The 24195-nt window shown below is 29.2% G+C and overlaps 2 protein-coding genes across 2 annotated transcripts; both read left to right on the top strand.

Moving 5' to 3' along the window:
- The first annotated feature begins 1661 nt into the window (after positions 1–1661).
- Positions 1662–11966, top strand: LOC106688696 (C-type lectin domain family 11 member A). Its single transcript, XM_014433274.3, has 4 exons — positions 1662–1788; positions 8570–8842; positions 9780–10019; positions 10548–11966. Exons 2-4 carry the CDS (start codon positions 8572–8574, stop codon positions 10715–10717), a joined length of 681 nt encoding a protein of 226 aa, XP_014288760.1. The 5' UTR covers positions 1662–1788; positions 8570–8571; the 3' UTR covers positions 10718–11966.
- Positions 11967–15569: 3603 nt separating this feature from the next.
- LOC106688697 (reticulon-4-interacting protein 1 homolog, mitochondrial) lies at positions 15570–23914 on the top strand. The gene is made up of 7 exons (XM_014433275.2): positions 15570–16042; positions 16121–16341; positions 18584–18781; positions 19494–19606; positions 19839–19978; positions 22839–22981; positions 23664–23914. Exons 1-7 carry the CDS (start codon positions 15820–15822, stop codon positions 23778–23780), a joined length of 1155 nt encoding a protein of 384 aa, XP_014288761.1. The 5' UTR covers positions 15570–15819; the 3' UTR covers positions 23781–23914.
- Positions 23915–24195: the final 281 nt, after the last annotated feature.

The raw sequence follows: 24195 nt of genomic DNA, 5'->3' as shown, positions 1-24195 counted from the left end.
CATAATGAACGTACTGACTTTGTTTTATCGTTCTTAGGAAATCATAATAAATATTTTTTTATTCTGATATTTAAATTTCAGTTAGGTAACTTTTGATAAGCGATTACTACTTCTTTTTTTTATAATTATAAAAACAAGTTCAAGTGTTATTGATAGTCAATTGAAGTATAAGATATAAATTCCTTCCAATGTCAACACAGAAGTGTGACCGTTGCGTTACATAATAGAGGTTCTCCACGGCACGGTAGTTGTAAAACAACTAATTTATAATTCATAGTTAGATGTGGAATAAGTCGATGATCTAAAGTTCACACTTTAACCAGATGAAGTGGGATTATTTGCATATGGCAGTGAGGAGGGCTGGAAAATAATCCTACAAATATTATTTATGATAAAATATATTTTTTAGAAATAATATGGCATATTTTATATTTTAGTAAATAAAAAATCAGAAAATATACAAAAAAAATTATCCTCAAAAACATTATGATAACATTTATATAGACGTAGTTTATTAAGTATTGCTTCGTCCTTGGGTTGTCATGGCTGTTATTATATCTCTTTTATCCTGAGATAAGTTACTTTTTTTCTGACATTTCATCAATATGTATAAATAATGATTACTATAAATATTTTTTTTAAAAGTAATTATTATATATATATCATCTATCAGTCAGTATAAGTGATGAGTCTAAATTGCATTTCATACTTGTTCAACTTTTTATTTAATTAATTTATATTATTATTATTTAATTCGGTATAAAATTTGTTCTAAAGATGACTTATTTTAGCTTGTCCAGATTTTATAAGTTAAGTTTATTTTGTGGTAAATTTAATTTTATTATTATTATTTTCTTTTATATTTTAGTGTAAAGTCATGCGATTCAGAATTTTACTGTTTTATATTTCTCCCTCACCCCTCCCAGCTATATGTATGCGTATGTGATAATATATATATATTATTTAATAAATTATTAAAACTTTTTGAAAATGTTGGTCATATGTATGAAATCTTGTTTTTTTTTCTAATCCACCTACGGTAAACAGATATTCCATTAACGTTATAGTTTTTTCAGGGTTTTTTTGGGATACTTGATGTATTTGAATTTTTTTTAAAAAGTACTTATTATATATATACACATATACATACAAGTTCTTAGCTGACAAGTATGAAAAGTAATTTAAATTCACTTATTCTGACAGATTAATTTAAGTCTGAAGAGGTCCCTTGGTACTCAGTGATGTTTTAATGATTTTATCTGGCTTCATTATATATGTATCGTATAATCACATTATATATATGATTATATGAGTATTAATGCATAGGAGTGTGAAAGTCTTCTTCACTCTTCTATGATTATATACTACTAGGAATTTCTCTCGAGGACTAGGTAATAAATTAAGGTCTTCCCGAAACGTTTGCAATGTTCGTAAAACGCTAAATTCATGTCGTAAAATGTTTTCCAAGAAGCTATCTATTGGAGGTTCCCTATCCTCGGAAACAGTGCATTTTCCTCCAAACTTCTTCAGGAATTTCCAGCCACGACGTAGCTATTAGCCTAATTATGAAGGATCATATGTCATAACGTTGTTCCCAAGCTGGCATCAGCAGCTAGAAACATCTGTCCCATCATCGCTGATAAAGGCAGGGAGCGTTGGATCAGGCACGGAGAGCGTGAGCTTGCGCGCGCACACCCCACCCTCCTATATATCAACAAGTGTTAGCCGCACACCCCCAGTAGACCAGTCAAACGTGCCTTTGATGATATATACTTCAACTGATTGACGGTAAGCTACGATGTTATTTTATTTATTTAATATCAAACTCAACATTAAATATATTACTTAAAACTGCTTCTATACATATAACAAAAAAAAATCATTAATAATGTACAATCCATAACATTTATGCTATACTGAAGAACATATCTTTCAAATTAAACTTCTGGTAAAAAGGATTCAACTTTTTTTTTGTCATAAGACTTAATATTGAGCACCAATCTTCCTGATGATGAAATATTATTTAAGTATTACTTCATTCAAAATAGATTATTTGTTAACTTTGAATTTCATTTCTTACGATTGTATATACATTTTATGTATTTTTGGAGCTTTGTGGAACTTTGATAAAAATGTTTCTCAGGTTGTTTCTAGCTTCAAATTATAAAAATTGTCTCATGTTTAAAGATATATTTTTGTGAACAGCAAATGTAGCTTAAAAATTATTTAAAGACAGAAATTAATCCACAAATCCATTTTTGATACTGCAACTTTTAGAAATATTTTGCTTGAATGAAGATACTGCTGTATCCTAAAATATGTCTATTTAATTATTTTAAATTTTTATCATTAGAAGCACTATATTTTGTATTGTATAATCCCCACAAGTATTGATTATCTCAGAAAAAAATCAGTACATCATTACAAATTACAAAAATGTAATCTATTAAAAAATTAAATATGACATTTGAGAATATTAGAAATTTATAATAATCTTAGACGTCAATTTTAAGTGATACAATACATTATTTGTTATTATTAAAAACATCTTCCAAAATTTTTGAGATCCTCTAAATTATAAGTTCAAAATAGAATAATATAAAAGAAAATTCTCCAATCTTGAACTTTGTAGTCTATCGTAATTATATTAATACTGGCATAAATTGGTATAATTTAAATCAATATGTCGGTTATTCCATAGATAATGGGGTATAATAACAATTGAAAAAATAATGATTGATGGTCGCTTACGTCCAAAAATTATTTTAATTTTATATAAACTTATGATTTTTTCTCTCTTCTCTCCACATAAAAATTTATTAAGTCTGCAACGCATTCTTTTTCATAAAGATTTATAAGTTATAATCTACCGAGCTATTCCAGCTTAAGTAAGAACACATGAGTTTCACAAAGAAATTGGTTTGAACTACATAATTCCAACCCTCACATGACGGTCGAACCGGTGACGTTATTAGTTGGAGTTTTGCTGCTGCATGCTGGAAAAAAAACCGTAACTTAAAATTAAATAATATTAATAATTATCAGTTCAGAGAACGCTATAATAATAAAAAAAAATGAGGACATGCTTTGTAATTCAAATGAGGGGAAAACATATATTACAATTTATAAAGGATTTATCTTAGATAATATCTATTATTTTATGGTATTAAACATAATAATATGCAACTAAATTTAATTTTCCGTATTAAAAATAACTGCAATTTATTACTTAAAGAGGGATGTGGTGTTTTGTCATAGCACAAGTATAGAGAAATATATAATTGTAACAATGAGAGAGAGTATTTACACAAAATAATTAAATAAGATAATATAAGGGAACAGAAATTCCAAAGGAGACACAAAGTAATTTCACTTGGCTACAATCGAAAAATTCCAAATAAAATGTCCTAAGTCCCGCAAATATCAACAAACAACTCACCAGTCAAGGTGCTACCAATCATGCATCATTAAGACAAACACGTCAGATATTTACAAATAAGATGCAGCACATCTCACATCAACCAGAGAGTGACAGTACATCACTCCAAGATATCCTAACACAGTACAGACTGTCTATTTATACGTCTTGGAGCGATATATTGTCATTAGTTGACTTGAGATGTATTATATCTTGGTAAATATCTGATGAGGTCTGCCCAAATAACGCCTGAATCGGCAAAAAGTTGAGTTTTTTACCGGTAATTTAGAGACTCAAAGCTTTGTTTGGAATTCAATAGTATTAAAAAATATACAAATGATTTTTTTAACCTCGTTATTTTATATAACTGAAAAAAAATCTTATTGTTTGATTGTTTCGTTCAGGTACACTATTTTAAAAAATATATAATATAAATAATAAAATGAATAGATATATAAAACAATTTTTTTTTCATTTATTCAGTTGTACTAGTTTGGATAAAATTAAGACTATAATCTATCAAATAGTACTTGTCAGAGAAGAATCTGAAGAATATGACTTAAGCATAATAGGTCATGCATAAAATAATTCAGATCTTGAGAAAAATTATTTTATGCTTTACAACACTGTGCTAAACATGTGCAAAGGTCTAAAACAGAAATTAATGTTCAATCGATGCGTTTTATTAACGTTTGTAAATTTCAGCTCTGAATATAAGTTTGTAAAAGTAATTTTGGTACGTAATGAAACAGATATCATAAATGTAAATAATGAAAGGAATGTCACAATTTTGATGACATTTCGAAATTTCTAAAAATGAATAAAAGCAATATTAAAAAAAAGAAAACATTGTCCTGTTTTATTTATAAAAAGTAGCACATCTGAAAGTAGTAGAAAGGGAAAAAAATAATGATAAAAATAGTGAAACGAGCCGGAACAAATCTAAGGATGGAGGAAATGGGATACGGTGGCTTAGAGCTAAGGGAAAAAGAAAAAAAAGGAACCCTCTCTGGACATAATATCCAAATACACTGAGATTGCTATCAGAGCCTGGGAAACGGAGCAGGCCCTGACATGTGCAATCCTTGATCTCCGATACCCCCATTGCGGTCATATTTGAATAATTGCATAAGTTTACTTATACAATAATTTGAAATAAGCAAAACACGTTTTTTAATATTGAAATCCCCATTAATTATAGACCCCCAGGTCAACTATTTGGCTGAATTAAATGATGAATAATGAATAAAATATCTAATATGTAAAATCAGTGTTTACTGTAAATAGAACTTGACCAAAATTTCTGGCACTTACTAGAGTTTATTGATTTAAAAAAAATATAATAATAACAACAATAATAAAAACCATTAACAATAATAATCAACATTCTTTTATCGAAAAATACATTTTTAGGTGGAAATATATTGGTTATTAATGGATATCAAATCCTTATTAATAATATAATAAGACAATATAAAAAGAATCTGTATAATAAATCGCTTGCAAACGTTGCAAAAAAGTTAGACTCATAAATAGGCGTCCAAAATCGTTGTCAGGAAAACTTCTTACCAGGTTCAGTACTATGTCCATTAGCTTTATTAGATTAACTTATGTCAATTTACAACAACAAAAAATTATTAGTTACATTTATTAGATTATTCTGTATATTAGTTAGTTAATGACCATAAATGATTATGGTTACTGCAAAAAGTTTCCAACTTTTTTTACTGAAACGAATTGGAATAAATAAATAAATATTATGTCTTATAATATATCCTCTTTTAATCCCGTCCCACTGATATCATATTAATTTAATTTTTTTTAAATTAATTATTTTTTATTTCTACTTCTTACTTATATCTTTCTCTTTTGTAAAGTAGTAACTATTCCATATAATTTGTAGCTGATAAAAAAAAGTTCCTATTTTATTCTCAGTAAAATTAAAAATTAATGTTATTTTCAACTGGGAAATTTAGCATTTTTTTCTTTTTAAAAGTGGGAATATAATTTCAAAACTGGCTATATTTAATGAAAGAACTCAGTTTGAATTGACTACTAGTCCACAAATGGTAGCTTGATATATATAGTCCTCGGTGCTATTTAGACATTTGAGTGCATGGACGGTATCACGTACGCCTGTCTTCGAAGAAAGCACCAATTTACTAATGCCCCACTTCTGAAGGACAGCCTTCAGCTCATATACAGATGAACTGGCAGCGTATAAAATTCAAATAAACAGACATCTAGTGTTTCAGGATAGAATGAGTATGAAAGATGTATAAACCACTAGTATGCTGAATAAGCAATCTCATATATCACACAGTCATTGGCATACTACTACAAACAAACTGAAAGAGGAACTTTAGATCGGTTTTCATTAGTCCATATCGTTATAACTGGATATAATCCCCTCTCTTCAATTATTCTGAAAACCATCCCTAACCAAAAAATTTGGTAATTTAAAAAATGAGTTTTATTGTTTAAGCTACAAAAATAGTGATAAAACACAGATTTAAAACTTATACCAGCACTTTTGTAGTTAAGAAATGGGCTTTCAGCGATACAAAATTGTTTTTGGATAGAAATAAAATAATTTTATTAAAATCCAAAACAGATGAAAAAATTAAAATATTTAATAGTTGGGAATTTTAAATAATTGAATACGGTTCAGAAATCCCGTCAAACATTGTCGGGGCTGTAGGGATTTTCCTATTGACTCACCCCAACAAATAGTTATAGCAACGTCTCGGTAGGCTTGTACCTTGACTGTCATTTCTTTCGCTCTGTATAAACTTTTTTTCTCAAAAAAACCCTGATTTAATATTCCTATCCCAACATATCTCTTATGTTTAGATTCCCCAAAAACTTTTAATTCAAGTGATATTTAAAAAAATTCAAAGATTAAAATTTTTCCAACATTAATTGCCATCAGAGTTACTTTCTCTACCTTAAGTAGTTAAAGTAATAAAGTGAATTAAATACGAATATATAAAAAAAATAAAATGCAAGTTTTACTATACAAGATATTTAATTACACATTATTTACATCGCCTATGTATCTAACTTTCGCAAGTATAAAATTAACATTTAAACTAAAACAAAGAAATATCTTCATATCAATTATTTATCTTGCTCTCTAACCGCTAGTAAATAATTACTTCCCGAGTTCAAACTCCAGTGTTGGCTCACTACTAAATTGCTCTTAATGAAATCTTAATTGGTAATCGACTGTTAAGTTTGTTAATTTTAGGATGATAAAAAAGACACTTGGATAAAGTACCTAATAATTCAGTTTCCGCCTAGTAATGCTTCCTTTCTAATCACATAGAAATTGAGTAAAAATTACAAAATGTACAATTGAAAATTATAATAAATCTGTGAATCAGTATTTTTTTGAGAGGACAATACCAAAAGAAAAGGTCACCATCATGTTTGAAAGGCCTTGTTGCTACTTATTTATTGAAACATACCAAACAAACAGTTATACAAAAGAGATCTAGTGAACCTTGAAAAATCTATACTGCCTCGAAAATCGAACCCGTATCTCAGTGATCCTTTTTTTATTGGCATTGAACTCTACCACACGGAAACTGTTTTTCATTTTTCGTTTTTTAAACCGAATCTCGTAAACTAGGGTTTTCCCCTCAAGGCGTCTAGAGAATATTGTTTATTATCTTAAGGAAACAATTCTACTCTCAAGCAATGTATGTGTAAATACAGTATTTTAATCCTCTTAATACCCTCCCCACTACGTAAAAAGTGACAGGAATTTACGAGAATGTGATCTATGACTAATCATAGATGATGAATTCATGATCATGAATAATCCATAAAAAAAAACATATTTTTTTTTTTTAATTGAGTAAGGTTTCAAAAATTAGATTTTTCAATCCCGTCTTTCAGAAACCTTTTTCCTTATCGGCACTGCAGACCGTCCATTCAAGAGCAATTAATTAGATAGGGAATTATCGTCAAACGTCCTTCAAACAGTTTGGCATTAAGCCAGCATATTATAATCAGTATATTAAACATCTGTAACACGAATCGCGTTCATGTCAAGCACGTTTTTACTGGTATCAATTAAATTTCAACCAAAGGATTAATATAAAAAGTTGATAGTCTCGATTTTTAATTTGTTAAATGAAAATGAATCTAATTTTCAATAAAACGTCAGTCGAAAATCAACCTTTACTTGCCGGCATTTTGAAGAAAACGGTTGTGTTGAGTGGCTAGGATCTTGGGCAAACTTGCGGCTTGATCGCGTAATCTAAAAAAAAATCAACATATTCTCAATATCAAGAAAAGCAACGGACGGTGAACGAAGGATTTTTTTTCATTCAATTTGTTTATTGTACGTTTCTTGAAACGAAAAACCTCAAATTTCAACAGATTTTATGTTGGTTTTTTTGTTTATAAGGATTGTATGTTGTTTTTTTTTTTGGTCGAGTGCAATGGTCAATATTAGAAAATAATAAATGAAAGCAAGTAAACGGTCTACTTGAAGGTTACCAGAAAAATAAATTTAAAAAATGAACTAGCTATAAAGCAAACAATTTAATTTGGGGAGGTTAGTAATTTGAAGACTTCGTTTAAAAGTCATGAGGAAACATAATTTGCTTTCAATTTTTTTTTCTGTGTTCTTATTACTTCTATTATAATTTAAATGTAACCAAGTAAATTAATTAAGTCATAAATATAAATAGGTGGCGTGAATACAACAATATATCATTTCATATGATCCGTAAATAACAAGTAATTCAAAAGATCTCATATAATACTTACCTAAGCTTAATTTGCTCCTTAAAAGATTACGATTGCATTCAGTAATTGGAAAAATCTGTACTCGGCAAAGCTAGGTGACGTAACGATAAAGTCATTTAGGAAATACTGATATCTTACATCATTATATGACTGCTAAGATACGACATTAAAAAACAACAATAATAAAATCAATGTTTTAGATAATGAGATACATTAGAGTGGAATATTCCTATGTAATGTTAACAAGTGATACTATATACTTTTTTACAATGAACTCATTTAATTTATTCACTCTTTGGTATATTAAAGTTAGTGACATTTAAGAATGTAATTAATATACTATAAGTTTTATTATTTATTATAATTAATAATTAAATATTGTTTAATCAGATATGCTGCTTGCTTCTTGCTTGCTGATCCTGTCGCTATCCTTCGCGACTACTTCTAGTCTAGTTTTGACGAGGGCCAAAGTCAAAGGTCCTGGATACACTCTCCTGGCGAAGAATGGAAAAGAATGTGCGTCTCTCTGCAAATCCCAGCCCGCATGTGATTCTGCCAATTTCAATAAAGAAACAAAAAAATGCAGGATTTTCTCGAGATGTAGCCCATCATTAATTGTATACAACTCTACTACGCATCTGCACTTCTCCAAAAGACCATTGAGTAAGTACTTACTAAATGCATTATTAATAACTATTTATTCTAGTGTTATTGATCAGACTCATTATTTTAATAAAAGATTTCTTTAAGAGCTTTTTGATTGACTCATGGAGCTCAATCACTGGTTTCAGTAATGATGCTCATTTATTTCTATACGACCAATTTTAAATGTCAGAAGGATCTCTTGACAATTAAATGAGCAGAGAACTAGTTTAGACCCGTCTAGAGTAAAAAGACCCAACCAGTTATCATATAGGCATATGAATATGCATTACGTTTTAATACATTTTAACAGAAGTTATTGTTTGTGAATATAACGATTGACATTAATTGTTTATCTTAACTAATTGGCGTGTGAAGTATCCTTTGTGCATAGAGTCAGAACGAGAGGTATCTTAGAGGATATTCTTACTAAAACGTATTTCAAAAAAAAATTTGTGTAAAACTTTATCACGTAATTGGCACTATTGGACTAAAAAAATGTTTCTGTTCAAGTTTTTGTACTTTATTTGCAAGCAAGACTTTTTTTTCTCCCTTGAACACGTGGGCGACCTCCTTGAGCATCTCTATGCTCAATCCTTTAACGATAATATTCTTACTGTAGTGAAATGTAAATTAAATAGTCTTTCTTAAAGTAACCTTATGATAACATTAGACCTTTATTATATTCTTTCTTTTAATAAGATTGCCTAATGAGTTCAAAGAATGATTAGTGGAAATTATAAAAAATAGCTTCAATTAGATAAAGGCTGCAGATGGTTAAACAATCAAATCACAAATTCAAGATTCAAATAACAGAAAAGTGATTGGAAATTTTCGAAAAAGCTGAATTCAAATGATAATTTACTGGTTCATCGTTTTTTTTTTATAGTAATTAAAATAGAAAAATATGCAACGTTCCCAAATATTCATAACTAAATGGATGTTAATCTGATTTTAGTTACCGAGAACGGCTACAGGTACCATGAAGAGAGCGACTCTTGCCTAAAGCTAGTCGAGGAACTGACGGACTACGCGGGGGCAGAAGCCCTCTGCCGAAGCAGAAACGGGAGGTTGGTAGCACTCACAGACAAGAGCATCAACAGCCTAGCAGCGGAAATGCTCAGCGGATCGCAGTCCCAATTCGCATGGGTTGGTGCCACTGACAGCCGCTGGGAAGGAAATCCGCTCCTCTCTGACGGTAAGTTCCAAATTATTTTGAATTTCAATATTTGTGTAATCAATCCAAGTCTGAATTTTCTAGTGCACATATTCTTCTTGAATATTGTTTGTATTGTATATCCTTTAAGCTACGTAAATTTCACCCCATATATAAAAATAGTTTAATTTAAATAAATTCGGCCAAATTAATTCCTAATTATTTTATGAAATCCGCATTTTTCTTTCTAGTGTCCTCGAATCCACTGATTCGGAATCAGTTATATATTTTTTCACATGATCATTCTCACTTAATTTTGAAATCATTATTCATTTTTTTTTAAATAAAGGTGGAAAATTCTAAATTCATTGCATATAAATTTAGGAACCATTCAATTTAGACCAATCACATGCCGTTTTTGGTATTTTTAAACGAGAAGAGGAGAGTTATGATAGTTTAATTGAGCAATATTTAAAAAAGCGCCTGAAATTGGAAAACGACGTTACACTACAAATCTGAACAAAACTGGTTCTATTGATACAATAATATTATGTTTATTTGTTATTATAGGTAGGAGAGTTTCGGAGACCGGTTGGTTTCCAGCTGGGTCACAGGAGATGAGGAAGGACCCGAGGAGAAACTGTTGGTCCTTGTCCGACGAAGGAACATGGTCTGAACATCCTTGCAAGGGGAGAACACAATTCAGCATTTGCCAGATCACTGCCTTCAAGAACTCATAAGATATTCTTTACAAATTATACTATCTTAAGTTCGATACTGAATGAAGTAAATTGTATAAAACTTGGGTTGAAAAAATACTATTTAAATTGAAATTCGTATGTACGAATTTGTAAATAATGTAAATATAAATATTATTATTTGTAAATGAACTGTTAGTTAGTTTTTAAGGACGTTTTAGAACTTTTGGGAGAATGCATAAATGGGTTGGATACAAAAGCATTACAACCAGACATCCTGTAGACATATTTATTTGCATCAATAGAAAAATAACAATTGAAGGCATGAGTTTTTGAAGGTTTTATAGGACATTTTATATTTTAGGAAAAATAGAGATCTGCGCCTTGAAGAATATGTTTAATACTCAATTGAACTTGACTAAACCTGGAATGCGATAGTTTTCAAAAGTTTAAAATTGCAAAAAAATAAAAATAAAATTAGATTTTCCTCAGATACACATGTTTTATAACATAAATACTTCGTCTGCTCATGCCTTCAATTATATTTGGCAAAAAATAAGTTTAAAGCGTTTAGAAAAAGAAGATAGTGCTTAATATGGCGATTCCAGCTCTCTTCTTTCTTTATTAAGAATTGTATTAATTTATTCAATGTTTTCAATCCATGACAGTATTCTCCCAGTGTTCCATGGCGTATCAAACAGTATTATAAGGTGATAATAGAATAATTCGTGTATTTAACGTTAAATGCTTCTTCAAAAATATTTATTTATATATACAGCCGTCAAGCTTTATGTAATATTCTTGTGTTAACTCTTAAATATATTTGTGTTCAATTCGATAACTACCAGCCAAGAACAGTAGCAATTCATTACAAATTTCTTCTCCATCAATGTAAGGAAAAAAAAATCCAAAATGCATTTCCTTTAAACTTGTCATCTACTTAATATTCCAACAAAAGATAATAGCTGGGCAAGTTAAAACATGTTTAAGTTCATAGCGTGTCGGGTTGGTAGTAGTCATTGCTGACTGAGTCAGTTAAAGCTGAAATGTTTTATTACATAACAAATGTTCGTCAATAACTATCAAAACATGTTAAAGTTTCATGAATACAATAGAAGAGTACTTATTCGAAAAATTTATCTTTAAGGACATGTGTTATGTAAGATTAAATAAGAAATAGTATTAAATAGTGTTTGTAGATTAGTTAAAATTAGTTGTTTTGTGAGTTTGTTTTTTATTTGTTTGTAATTTTTTTTTATGATCAATAAGTAAAGCGCATTTATACATTAAATTCCATGTCTTCCTTTCTTCATTAATACCTTGATACAAAAAATGATATAACTTATAATTTAAAAAATCAAAAGAAAATATGAAGATTAACACTTTTTATTTTTTTTCCCCCCATTGGTTGAAAATATGTTTCTTCAATCTAATCTTTTTCTTCAATTACTTAGTAATGAATTTATAAAGTGCAGATAAGTAGTTGATGTATTTTAAAAATATTTGACAAACAAAAATATTCTTTTATGGTCTGCTAAACACCAAAAATAGCTAGACACAAATCTATTTGGGCCAATAATCAATGAATTTTTTATAGGAAAAAGTGTGTTAATCAACTTTAGAACCAACAACACTGGCCTAATATATTTGAAATGTAGTTATAAGTATGTTATTACTTACAACATAGTTATAACAAATGATGTTCTAAGAATCAATTTTCTATTGAAAACACTAAACAATTCTCATCTATCCGACCTCCATCAACAAGGCCTATTTTCTAGGTTTCTCTTTCTTTATTCCTAAGACCCTCTGTGCAGAAATGATTTTGAGAAAATCGTGTTTCTTTAGCATTTCATATTGATGTGATTAGTTATTGTGTTTTACAATAGTTGTATTGATAAATGTTAAAAACTAAGTTAACCGTGATTTTCACGAGGAACCCTCCAATCCATGTAATTACACTCGTTATAATCACAGTTAACATACCGAAATAAAGACATAACTGTGAAACATAATAATTGCTCATGAATAGACTGTAATCTTTAAATTCTTTGAGATAAAAAAAATTTCAAGGTTCATGACTTCTATCTATATTTCAAGGTTTGTGAATTTTATCATTTTTACGGCTTCCTGAAGTTATGGAAGCTTTTTATTCATGCAGAAAACAAAAAAAAAAGTTTTTTCCAAATTTTAATTCCTATTTAACCTTATTAGCGTCAAGGAACAAAGTTGGTTCAGTCTGTAATCAAATTTGTGTGGCATTAACACCTAGTATCATTCATTAAAAATTTTAACATCTGCCGACTTATAATTTAGATGATTCCAAGGCCATTTCATCAAAACCATCCACTACTTTCGATCACCCATGCACAATCGTGTTTTCCTTGGCACGCCTATATTCAAAAACTCGAAACTCGACTCTCAGTTTGAGGAATGTTGTGAATTAGTGTTAATGCAATAAGGTGTCATTTTCTGGAATATTTAAAAAATATAGATTTTATTTTCTAATATTAATATTAATATTGAAATATAGGTAATTGTGTACTCAATAGAAATCTGCAGAAAAATATGTGTAAAGGAAATTTCTTCCTGAATCAAAAAGAAATGTGATTTTCAAAGAACAATATATGGGGCAAAAGGAAAATGAGAAGTGTTAAGAAAGAATTTCTGACATGTACTTAGAAGTTTTTTTTTTTTTTGGAGAAGCTGTGTTTGAAATACATGTTTATAATATTACTTAGGTACTTAATGATAATCATTGAGAAATTCATTTGAAAGTTACATCAAATTGATTTAAAAGTTAAAGATAAAATATAAAAACTAACAAGAAAAGAACGGGTAGCCGATTCACGGACAAAAAACACTTTTTAAAAACTGAATGACTACTGCAGCTCTTTACTAAGAAACAAACAATCCCCACGATGGGCGATGCTATATAATTGCAATAAGGGAAGAGTTGAGCCCAACCTAAGGTTCTGAGACCCTACGCTGAGTGTTTTAATGTTGTGTATATCATAAGCGCCGGCACTTCGGCAAAGTTCAGATCCAGCAGTGAAAGTAATAGTGATAGCCGTCATAGCCACTGCAATCGGGTAAACAACGAAATTCTATAATAATAATACTACCATACTAACAGGATCTGCTTGATGATTGATACTTTTTATTTTACCTCCTACTAGATCATCTCTCACATATGTGAGGGCTATCCTATATGTAACTAACCTATTCTAACCAGAATGGGAGGGCCGAGTTTTAATTCCATGGGACCACCACGAAATAATAGGCTTTAACTGAACCGGCACCTGAATCAGACTGGAGGTTGCTGAGATGACTCCTCAACTCTTTCCGCTATTTCAATACCGGAATACCAATCAATTTATCTATACCTTTAACTAGAACGTTATCCTAAAAACTTTTCCGTAGTCAATTTTCAGTTTTAGTGTAGATACTATTAACGATAGATTAGATATTATAACTATACTATTACTATTAAAGAGTGAAGGCTCTTTGTTCTACAATCTTGTGGTCCATCAGGACGTGCATGTTAATTTGAACGTAAACCACACACCTGGATAACGGAGAAATGTGAAGCTACATCACATGATCAAACATTTATAAGACTCCAGCAGTTTAATATTGTTGGAGCTTTATTTTCTGTATCATATTTACATATCTAATCGTAATCTTATTAAAAAGGATCTCATTTCTTAGGAAAATATCACGGATTTCCCTTCTATTGCACTTCAATATCAAAAGCAGACATTTTTTTACCTTCACTTATATTCTAGGGCTCATGTATATGTTCCAACATCATTACAATCATTTTCGTTATCATTTGTACTTTCCTTTACCTTGTCCTTCATGTAACTTGTCGCTTATTTGCTCTTAATTGCTTTTAATTTCTTAAGGTAAGCACTTCTGTGATGGTCTCATCGATTATGCTCAAAGCTATTTTAAATTTATAACTTGACTAATGGTTTCATATTTCCAAAGACCACGAGAATTACAAGGCCTGTAGCTACAACTCTCTGCGCGTGACAATCTTCTCGAAACCATAAACTGTCAACAGCCAGATACTACAGATGTATCTATTTTTTTTTTTAAATGCAGCTTTCAAGACATTTCAAAGATTAGAGGGGTTACGTCTTATAAAAAAAAACCTATCCATTATTTTCTTCTAGCAATACTCATAATAAATGTATCTCTTACCATAGTTGTGAATTCTTGCTCTTGAAAGTAACAATGAGACTTGCAAAACTTTGAATCCTTGCCAACCAATCTTGAATTGTTTTCCCATTGTGCATAATAAAGGTGGTATTGAACACTTAATCCCAAAACCGAGTTTACTAAATGTTTGTCCACTGTCGAAATACGTCCACTGACTCAATATTAACTTGTGTGCTTCATTATCACAGGAATTAAAAAACATAGCTTGCTTGGTATTTTCACTTTCTATTGCATTAATCGTAAACTAGTTGTTCAATCTATCTTTGAAAATTAGCCAATCATTCTTATGCGTGAATTCACGCTGATGAGCTAGGTATTGCATACATATCATATAACATCAACAACCAAGAACGAAGGTTGATTTTATAGGTTATGTTGTACAATTTATATTTACGTTACATTTCATTTCCCCTATCTCTATTTTGTTCCTTTTTATGTTGAAAATAAAGTAAGTCGAAAGTAATAGTCGACAAAATTTAAAAATAATAAAACAAACGTGTGGATACCGACGTGTGTTGCTTCCTTTGTTTACCAAGCATATGTACAAGTTTTCGAGTAGTGGCAAAGGTTTAGTTCCAGCATACTGAATCTGTTGGGTTGTCAATAAAAACTCTTTAAAGTTTTGTTGGTGATCACAATGTCTATCCTAATGTTGTTCTATGCTGTTGAGTTCATTGTTCATGAACGACATCTGAGCTTAATCATTTCTCTGGGCTTAATTTCTCTGAGCTAAATTCATAAAAAAAAAAAAAATTGTTAGTGATATTTTAGTTTTTGTTTGTCAAATGGGAAATGAGTAAAGTGATAAAATTGCAGTCCCTGTACTAAAATTCTGTTGTTTTTTGTTTTACCCAAGCTTTTATCTTCAAAACAATTGTTTCTATCATTGACCAACTGTTACTAAACTGAAATACGAAATGTTTAGACAAGCTTGCAAATATGCAACAGCTCAAACCAAAATATTAAGTGAACCTCTAAAACCTCGCTCAGAACTGATGCTAGCTTGGCAGTTTCAGAGTTTTGGGGGATTGGATCAGTTGAAGTTAAATAATGTTATTCTTCCTCAAGTTAAGAAACCTAATGATGTTCTTGTAAAAGTTCATGCAACATCAGTCAATCCTTTAGATGTTGCTATGATAGGTATAATATTGATTCAGGATGATTACTATACTTCAAATTTTGATTTGATTTTCCCATCATAGCTTTATTTTATTGTAGGAGGATATGGAAATGTTGTTCTCGATACTCTTAGGCAATGTGATTTTAGAATGGAAAACAAAAATGTGCCTCTAACAACAGGAAGGGACTTCTGCGGTGAAGTTGTTTCTAAATCAACTAATGTTAGGAAAGATATAAAAGTTGGAGATTTAGTTTATGGAGCTATTCCTCCTCATTATCAAGGATCACATGCAAGTTATCTTGTTATAGATGACCATCTGGTACTTATTTACTTTCTTAGCATAATAATGCTTATTATTTATTACTTTTAAATTATGGGTACTTTATATAGCTCAATTGCACTAGGATTTTATTAGCTACAATATTCTGCCAGAAAAAACCAATTATGATGTAGCGCGCAATAATTTTTTTTTTCATTCTTTTTTAACCCATTCCACCTAAATAGCACATTTTAAGTTGTTGTTTTTTTTTTTTACCATTTATTATGAATGCTCTTGAGCTCATGAATTAGGAAAAGATTTCGAGGGATACAAGTATACTTAAATGTTCTGGCACCATAGCTTGTTTTGTAAATTAATTCTTTGTTTGATGCATCTTAATAAATAAAAGATTAAATATTTTCTTTGGTTTACTTAAAGATGGTTTAAAATACTGTTTATGGTAAAAATTCATTTTTTATTTATATTTATATATTTTATTTAAATACATTTTTATAGACCGCCTGATGCTGACCACCTTTCTTGGCACAACTGTCTTTTTCTATTGAACTTTTCTAGGTCAATATTCTCCCTTGTAAATGACTGATACCACTTATGTTTATAATGATACCAATTATATTTCCATCATAATTAAGCTTGAATTGAAGTTTTATTACCTTTATGATGGTAAGATATATATTAGTAAAAGCAGGTATTAAATTTATAAAAACTATGAATTACCTTTCATGTATAGAATCTAAGTCACTAAATCTTATGATAGGTGAATAGAGATATTTGAAGCTTACAAAATTAGATACAACAAATAATCTCTTTTGATAACGCAAGTAAAATACAGATAAACTGTAATTTGAAACTTTATCAATGACAGCAATGCTCAACGAATTAACAGTTCAAACTCTTACAATAATTTGCTAGTAATTCTAATGTCAAGTTTTTTTTTTAAATGTTTGGATCGTATTCATGGTTTAGGACTATAGTCGTGTGGTCATCTGATTAACAAAGTCAATATCAGATGACCATATCTAACACGAACCCTTATAAAGATGATTTTATTGCGTTGGAATAGACTGTGCTTTCTGTTCAACTTTAACTTTGAAAAATAGTGAAGAATTAAGGTAATGAAACTTTCGAGCTTTAGGAGATGTAATACTTTGAAGTTTGAGACAGGGTTGAGACTGTGAAATATTTGAAGTTTGTTAAATATTCATGTTTAGGAGTTAATTGATTAATTAATTAGGAATGTTAAATATGCATGTTTAGGAGATAAGCTAAATTTTATAATGAAATTTAAAAATGAACTATATGATAAGATACCTACAGTATGTTATGTTTAGAAGAGGCTATAGCCAATCACAAGCACTTTTTAGAAACTCGACTTCCTAGTTTGGAAGAATAGTAGCAATAAATTGAAAAAAAAAATGTAAACATACTGAAGGTCAGATTACACTATTATTATAATTTTTTGTTTTATGGTCTGAAAACAACCGGAACCTATTTTCCAAATTTAAAAAGATGCTGATTTTGAAGTTACTCATCCACACTTCTTCTAATGGACTATCCAGTCTAGTCCAGCCTGTCGTTCTTCAACTTTTTAAAATTTTAAATTAGTTGAACAGACTTCCCTGTGTCTTTCAATTAAACTTACATTAATCTCATAGTTTAATGAAAGTATTATATTGACCAAGAAGAGGGAAAATGAGGACAATCATAGATCATATCCTAATATGGTATTCAGGATTATGACATATAAGTAATTATTAATTACTGGGCTTTGTTGTTTCCATTTTTTTTTTTAAATTCACAATTAATGGTTTTTGGTAATTTGAATGTCATTTTAAAATAAATAAATTTTACACATCACGTTATATAAATAGGAACGAAATTTACCATTAGTTCTTCCTAGGTACATTGTCTATAATGCAATTAGACTGAATAAGCAGTCTATTGAATGAATCGTCAAAGATTTAATATTTAAAATATTTTTCATTCAATCATTAACATCATCTTATCTAGTGAGCTGTAAGTAAAACACTATATGTGGTGGACTGCTGTTTTAACAGACTCTATTCTGCGACAAGAATTGTAATTTTTTTTTTTAAATAAGTACTTAAAGGGAATTCAACTGACTTCATGATGAATTTTTGCTCTTTGATCCCTTGTGCTGAAAGAGTTAAATTAAATTGAACCATTTTAAGTTAACAATGTCAGTTGAATGATTTTTCTTCATTTATTTATGTGTGATTTATCGGTTACATTTCTTATCCTAAGCATTACTACTTGATAGATGATTCAGAAGCCATCAAATATAAAAGATACAGAAGCTGCATCAATCCCTTATACTGCTTTGACTGCTTGGTCTGCATTGAAAATTAGTGGTGATTTAGCGGTATCTGATCCTAAGACAAAAAAAGTACTGGTTCTTGGAGCCTCTGGTGGCGTTGGAACTGCTGCTGTTCAGATGTTGAAAGCTTGGGGCTGTCAGGTATAAGCTTATAAATTAGCTGTTTAGATATTAAGGAGAGAAGTCCAACTTGAAACAGTTTGAGTTGTAGAGCTATGTAGTTAAAATGGAGGTTCTATGGTGATGATGATAGAGACAGTAATAGTTATAATGAAAGTTATCTCAGCTGCTATGATTGTGTAACATAACATTTCATGTTGTACAATAAGGATTCGCTTTATCGTTGGTAGTAATATCAACTATCTGCGTATGCATGACAAACGTTGTCACTGTATCTATTAACCTCCACTAAAACTACAAATAATGAATGTATAATATGTGAATATTTGAAATTACTTTTTGAGAACAAACATTTTTTTAAAACTCGGAAAATTAATAAAATAATTAGAAAATTCATCACTCTCGTTCTGAGTGTACCTGGCATATCTGTTCCATAAATTACAGATTTATAGTTATTATAGGATTCTGTCCCTTCCATTCTAAACTAAACATTTTTAAAGAATTGTGAAACTTTAACCATTCAAATGATGATGAATTAATTTTTATTGGAAAAAATATTTACATTTGAGGTATGTACATAAGTGTGTTTTTACAAAGTTTTGTAATTAGTATCAAATTCAAGAGATTTTTAATTATATCTAATGCATTCTCAGCTCTAATAATTGTTTTAATTAAGGAATTTAAAATTAAATTTTTATTTCTTAATAAATGTTAAAACTAAAAATCTTTGTAGGTGGTTGCGACTTGTGGCACTGATGCAGTGTCACTTGTTTCAAATATGTCACCAGATATTGTAATTGATTATCAGCAGAAAGAGGCTATGAGAGAAATAGAGTTGAGTGGCAAGTGAGTTTCAAATTAAATTACAGTCAAGATATGTAATAATAAATCCTCTTATTAATTTAATAACATAAATTCCCTAAATAGATGTATTTCATGGATGTTCTAGATGTAATTCTAGTTAATATTAATCTTTAATGTAAAGATGAGGTCTAAAAATCATCATCGTTTATACCTTTCAGTGTAGTATTAAAGTTTTTAATTGAATAATTTTACTAATTATTTGATTTCATTTCAGATATGATATTATATTAGATGCTTCAGGAAATGTGAATTATGTATCTTATGTACCGTATCTGAAGGAATGGTCTAATTCAAAATTTATTACATTGAAGTCACCGTTTCTTTCAAACACTGATTATTATGGTCTTCTTGGAGGTATTATTTATGTGATTCTTAATTTTTGATGTGAAACTTTTTTAGGTTAGAGAAGAAGTATAATGATGCACCTTCTCAGTAAATAAATCCTATAAAGTTAAAATATTAATTGAGATATCATTAACCACACCTGATGGTCCAATCATAGATGTTAAATTAGGCTGGATTTAAAAAATTCGAGCATTAAAAAGTTTATAAAAAAATGTTTTTAATATCTAAATAAAACATTAGCTGTTCAAATAAATTTAAAACTATATAGCTTCTCAGTTGAAAGATAATGAAATCCTTTACAATTTAAAACTAAAATTTTCTAAATTGGATCAGTATTAGCAAAGATTTGTACTTCAGATCCATATGTTTTAAAATTCTGAATTGGGTTCTATATAAATCAGAGTTGGGCAAAATTGTATTTACAATTACAAGTTATAACTGCATTAGTTGAAATATAGTTACAACTACAACTGCTTATGTAATTAGTTATTGATGATGGGGAACTACATTTTTCAATTAAAGTCATTGTAATTGCAATTTCACAACTACAGTTATTAGCTGATAAAATCAGTAGTTCCAAAAACAACTACAGTTAGTAGTTGTAGTTACAACTGCAGTTACTTGGGTAGTTACTTTAAAAAACTGTGTAAAACAGTTATTTAAATAGTTGAGACTGTTAAAAAATGACTACCGGCAATGTCTTTATATTTAAAATGCAAACAAATTCAACATCCCACAATAAGTCTGTGGATTTGATATTTTTTAAAATAATTCTTCACATCATCAAACTATGAAACGCCAACTTGGTATTTTTAGACCATGATCATCAATATTCAGCCTATAAATATTTGTTCTCCACTACTCAATATGGGATCATCCAACTAATAACAAACTGACTAGTCTTGGTTTTGAAGTCTCGTAGGGTTAATTCAATAGGTAAAATTTAATTTTTTTTTTCACCTCGCCAGATTTTACTTTTTCTAACTTTTTTTTTGGAATACATCTTGAACTTCTGAAAAAGAGCATCTGCATGCAAAGAAAATTTTATGAGGAATATTGTCTTCCTTTAGTGATTTTTACTTCTGGCACAGAGCTGACAAAATTATTTCTGTACATTTATCAGAACATAATTCAAAATATGTTTCATTAACTATAGTTAAAGCACGTTTAATTCTAGGGGCTTCTGTACTTGTACCTTCAAGTGAACATGACTTGCCTTAGATGATTCACTCATCCCCAGTGGGGATTCCCCACTAATCATAAGTGTAAATATTTACATAGAGGCGATAAAAATATGTCTGCTCTTTGGAATGTAAAATGCAGCTAATTGTCTGTATTTGGATGTATCTATTACTCAATAACTACAGTTACAATTACAACTACTAATTGTAATTATTTTTATAACTACTTTTTTTTTAAACCAGAAGTTAGATTTATGAATACCAAGTACATTACTGTAATTGCAAAGCCGAGAAAATACAACTACATTTACCAACTGCATTTTTGTAACTGTAGTTGCAATTACATCACTAGTATTTATTAGTTGAAAAAGTAGTTAATAACGAAAGTATTTTTTTAGTGCTCAACTCCGATTTAAATGCTTTGTCTTCATTTTAACTTACAAAAGATCGATACCACTCATTTACTGGATAGTGATTACTATATCTCCAAAACAATAATGCCTATGGTACTGAAATAATAAATGGTAGTTCTCCTTATGGTGTATATATGGATTAAGGCTGGGTTCAGAAAAATTGTTATTAGCTTAGAAGAAATTATTCCTAGAACCTTACAAAAAAAAAAAAAAAAAAAAGTTTTTCATAACTCGAAAATTATAATCTCCTAATTTGATTCTCTATGAAACAAAACTAATATCATCAAACATCAAACTGGAAAATTGTTTTATCTTTATCTTTTTGTTTATTCTTATTTTCATTATTAAGCAGCATAAATTCCATGATATGTAAAAAATATATTTTTAATTTATCTTTTAAAATACATATTCACATATCGTAAGTTATCAACTGTTTTTTCATTTGTAAGCAGTATAATTAATGTGATATGTACAATAAATATGTTTTTGGTTTATTCTTATTTCATTACTAAACTTTCTTATAAAGTTTATCATGAATAAATCAATTACTTTTGAATTAAGATACACTACATTATAGCCAAAGAATTAAGGACTCAATTAGTTATTTTTATTTTTATTGGTGTATATTAAAAACAAAATTATATCATCCAGAGTTAATTCCTTAGTTGGAAAGCTGTTAAACTAGTTATTCATTAATACGGAAGTATAATATTGTTATAAAAATAAATGTTATTTCAATAGCTGAGAAAGCTAGCACATTGTAATCAACTGCTTATTTGAGAATTCAATTCACAAATGCAAATATATTGATAAAAATCATTAATTCATAAAGGTCATAACGTAGTTATTATAAAATACTATAATATCTGATATGGAGGGCCAGCCAGGAAGACATCACATGGCTATAAGAATAATTAGCCTCTCCCTCACAGCTTCACTCTTATTTAGTTATATCAATCCTGCTAAGTTGAGGGTGAACTAACTAGAGATGGAATCATAGTTCTAGTTGGAATGGTGAGTGGAAATTGTTTTGAGTCTTCATTTCTACCTTCACTCAACTGAAATCTATGGTAAAGGTAGAAATTTTTACATTTTTAATAATCTTAGGTGAAAAAACCTTAAGGAATACCCATTCATACTCAAACTTATAAATTAAACATCAGATATCTAATTAGTTTCTTATTAATGAAGTATAGAACTTACTATATTATATTAAACTCAATTAATCATAGACTTAATTAAATAAATAGTACTATTTTGATGTTTATATTTTAGGGTTAATTAAAAATGCATCAGATCTACTGAAGTACAACTTGTCATCAAATGCTCTTGCAAAAGGATGTACTGTCAGGTGGGGTTTTTTCGCTCCATTAGGAATTGGCATGACAGAAATCGGTCAACTTGTAAAGACTGGACAAGTATGGATGATATTTATATGTTAACTAATTTTTTATTAACTTTATTTTAGGCATTTTCAAAGCTTTTAATTAGTAAAACTTGCAGTTTTATATGCTATATTTCACTCATTTATACAGACATACAGACCCAGAGGGGTGCAGGAGAAGCAGCTACCCACCCCCCCAGGAATGAAAAAAATTATTAAGTTAATAAAAAATATTTATTTAAAGCAAATACTGATTTTAATAACAAAAAAAATCACTTCGACAATTATATATATAATGTTATTAAAATTTTGGTTACATTCTCCTTTTCTGTGCTAAAATGTCACAACCTGATTGATTATGGCTTCTCCCACCTTGATTGAATATGGCTTGCCCTCCCTGATTGACTATAGTTCCCCCCAAACAGCTAATAATTATTATTAATATAATAAATAATTATTTACTACAGCCATATTATAACCAGGGTCCTTGGAGTTACTCCACTGTGTAGTCCACTGTGCTACCACACTCCTCATTCCATGATTAATAGTTAAAAATTTAAATTTTTACTTGAATCATCAATTTAAAACATAATTTACTGCATCCATTCAGTTTTGTTAATGTAACTAAATCCGACATTTTATTTGATATAGGATACATTACATGTGTTTATTTTAATTCTTCCATTTATTTATTTTTATTTTATCTTCAATTCCAGTTAAAACCAAAAATTGATTCTACCTTTTCATTTGAAGAGATGCCAAAAGCATTCAAGAAGGTCAGTGAAGGGCATCTTAGGGGAAAAGTTGTTGTTTCACATAAAAAGGACTTATAAGTTATTCACTAATTTTAAATGATTCATTACAGTTTAAGTTTTCTTGTATTTACTTACTTCTTTTTTTTAAAGGCTTATTGTATTTTCACTTAAGTTGATGTTTGTAAAATATTAAATTTTAAGTCTTAAACTTATATTTTTTTTTATTTAACTTATAATTGTACTAATCCTGATTTATTCATTCCTTTTTTAAGAAGGAAAATTCTATAATTTTAGAAATTGTATTAAAGAGGAAAGTGATATTTGTTTCCCTTGTATTAATAAAATATCATGCCATAATAGTGCTTAGTTAAAATTATGATCATATAATCCATCAATACAGACTGTATGACTTATTTTGATCAAGGGTCTAGATTGATGCATGAAAAGAATTTATGTTAGCTATCCCCTTAATAATGATATTAACTGTTAATAA

This window comes from Halyomorpha halys, unplaced genomic scaffold, assembly GCF_000696795.3.
Source record: "Halyomorpha halys isolate HHAL.00 unplaced genomic scaffold, Hhal_1.1 Scaffold1179.1, whole genome shotgun sequence".
Classification (NCBI taxonomy): Eukaryota; Metazoa; Arthropoda; class Insecta; order Hemiptera; family Pentatomidae; genus Halyomorpha; species Halyomorpha halys.
Note: the sequence above shows the minus strand (reverse complement) of the source record. Positions and strands in the feature narration are given on the sequence as shown.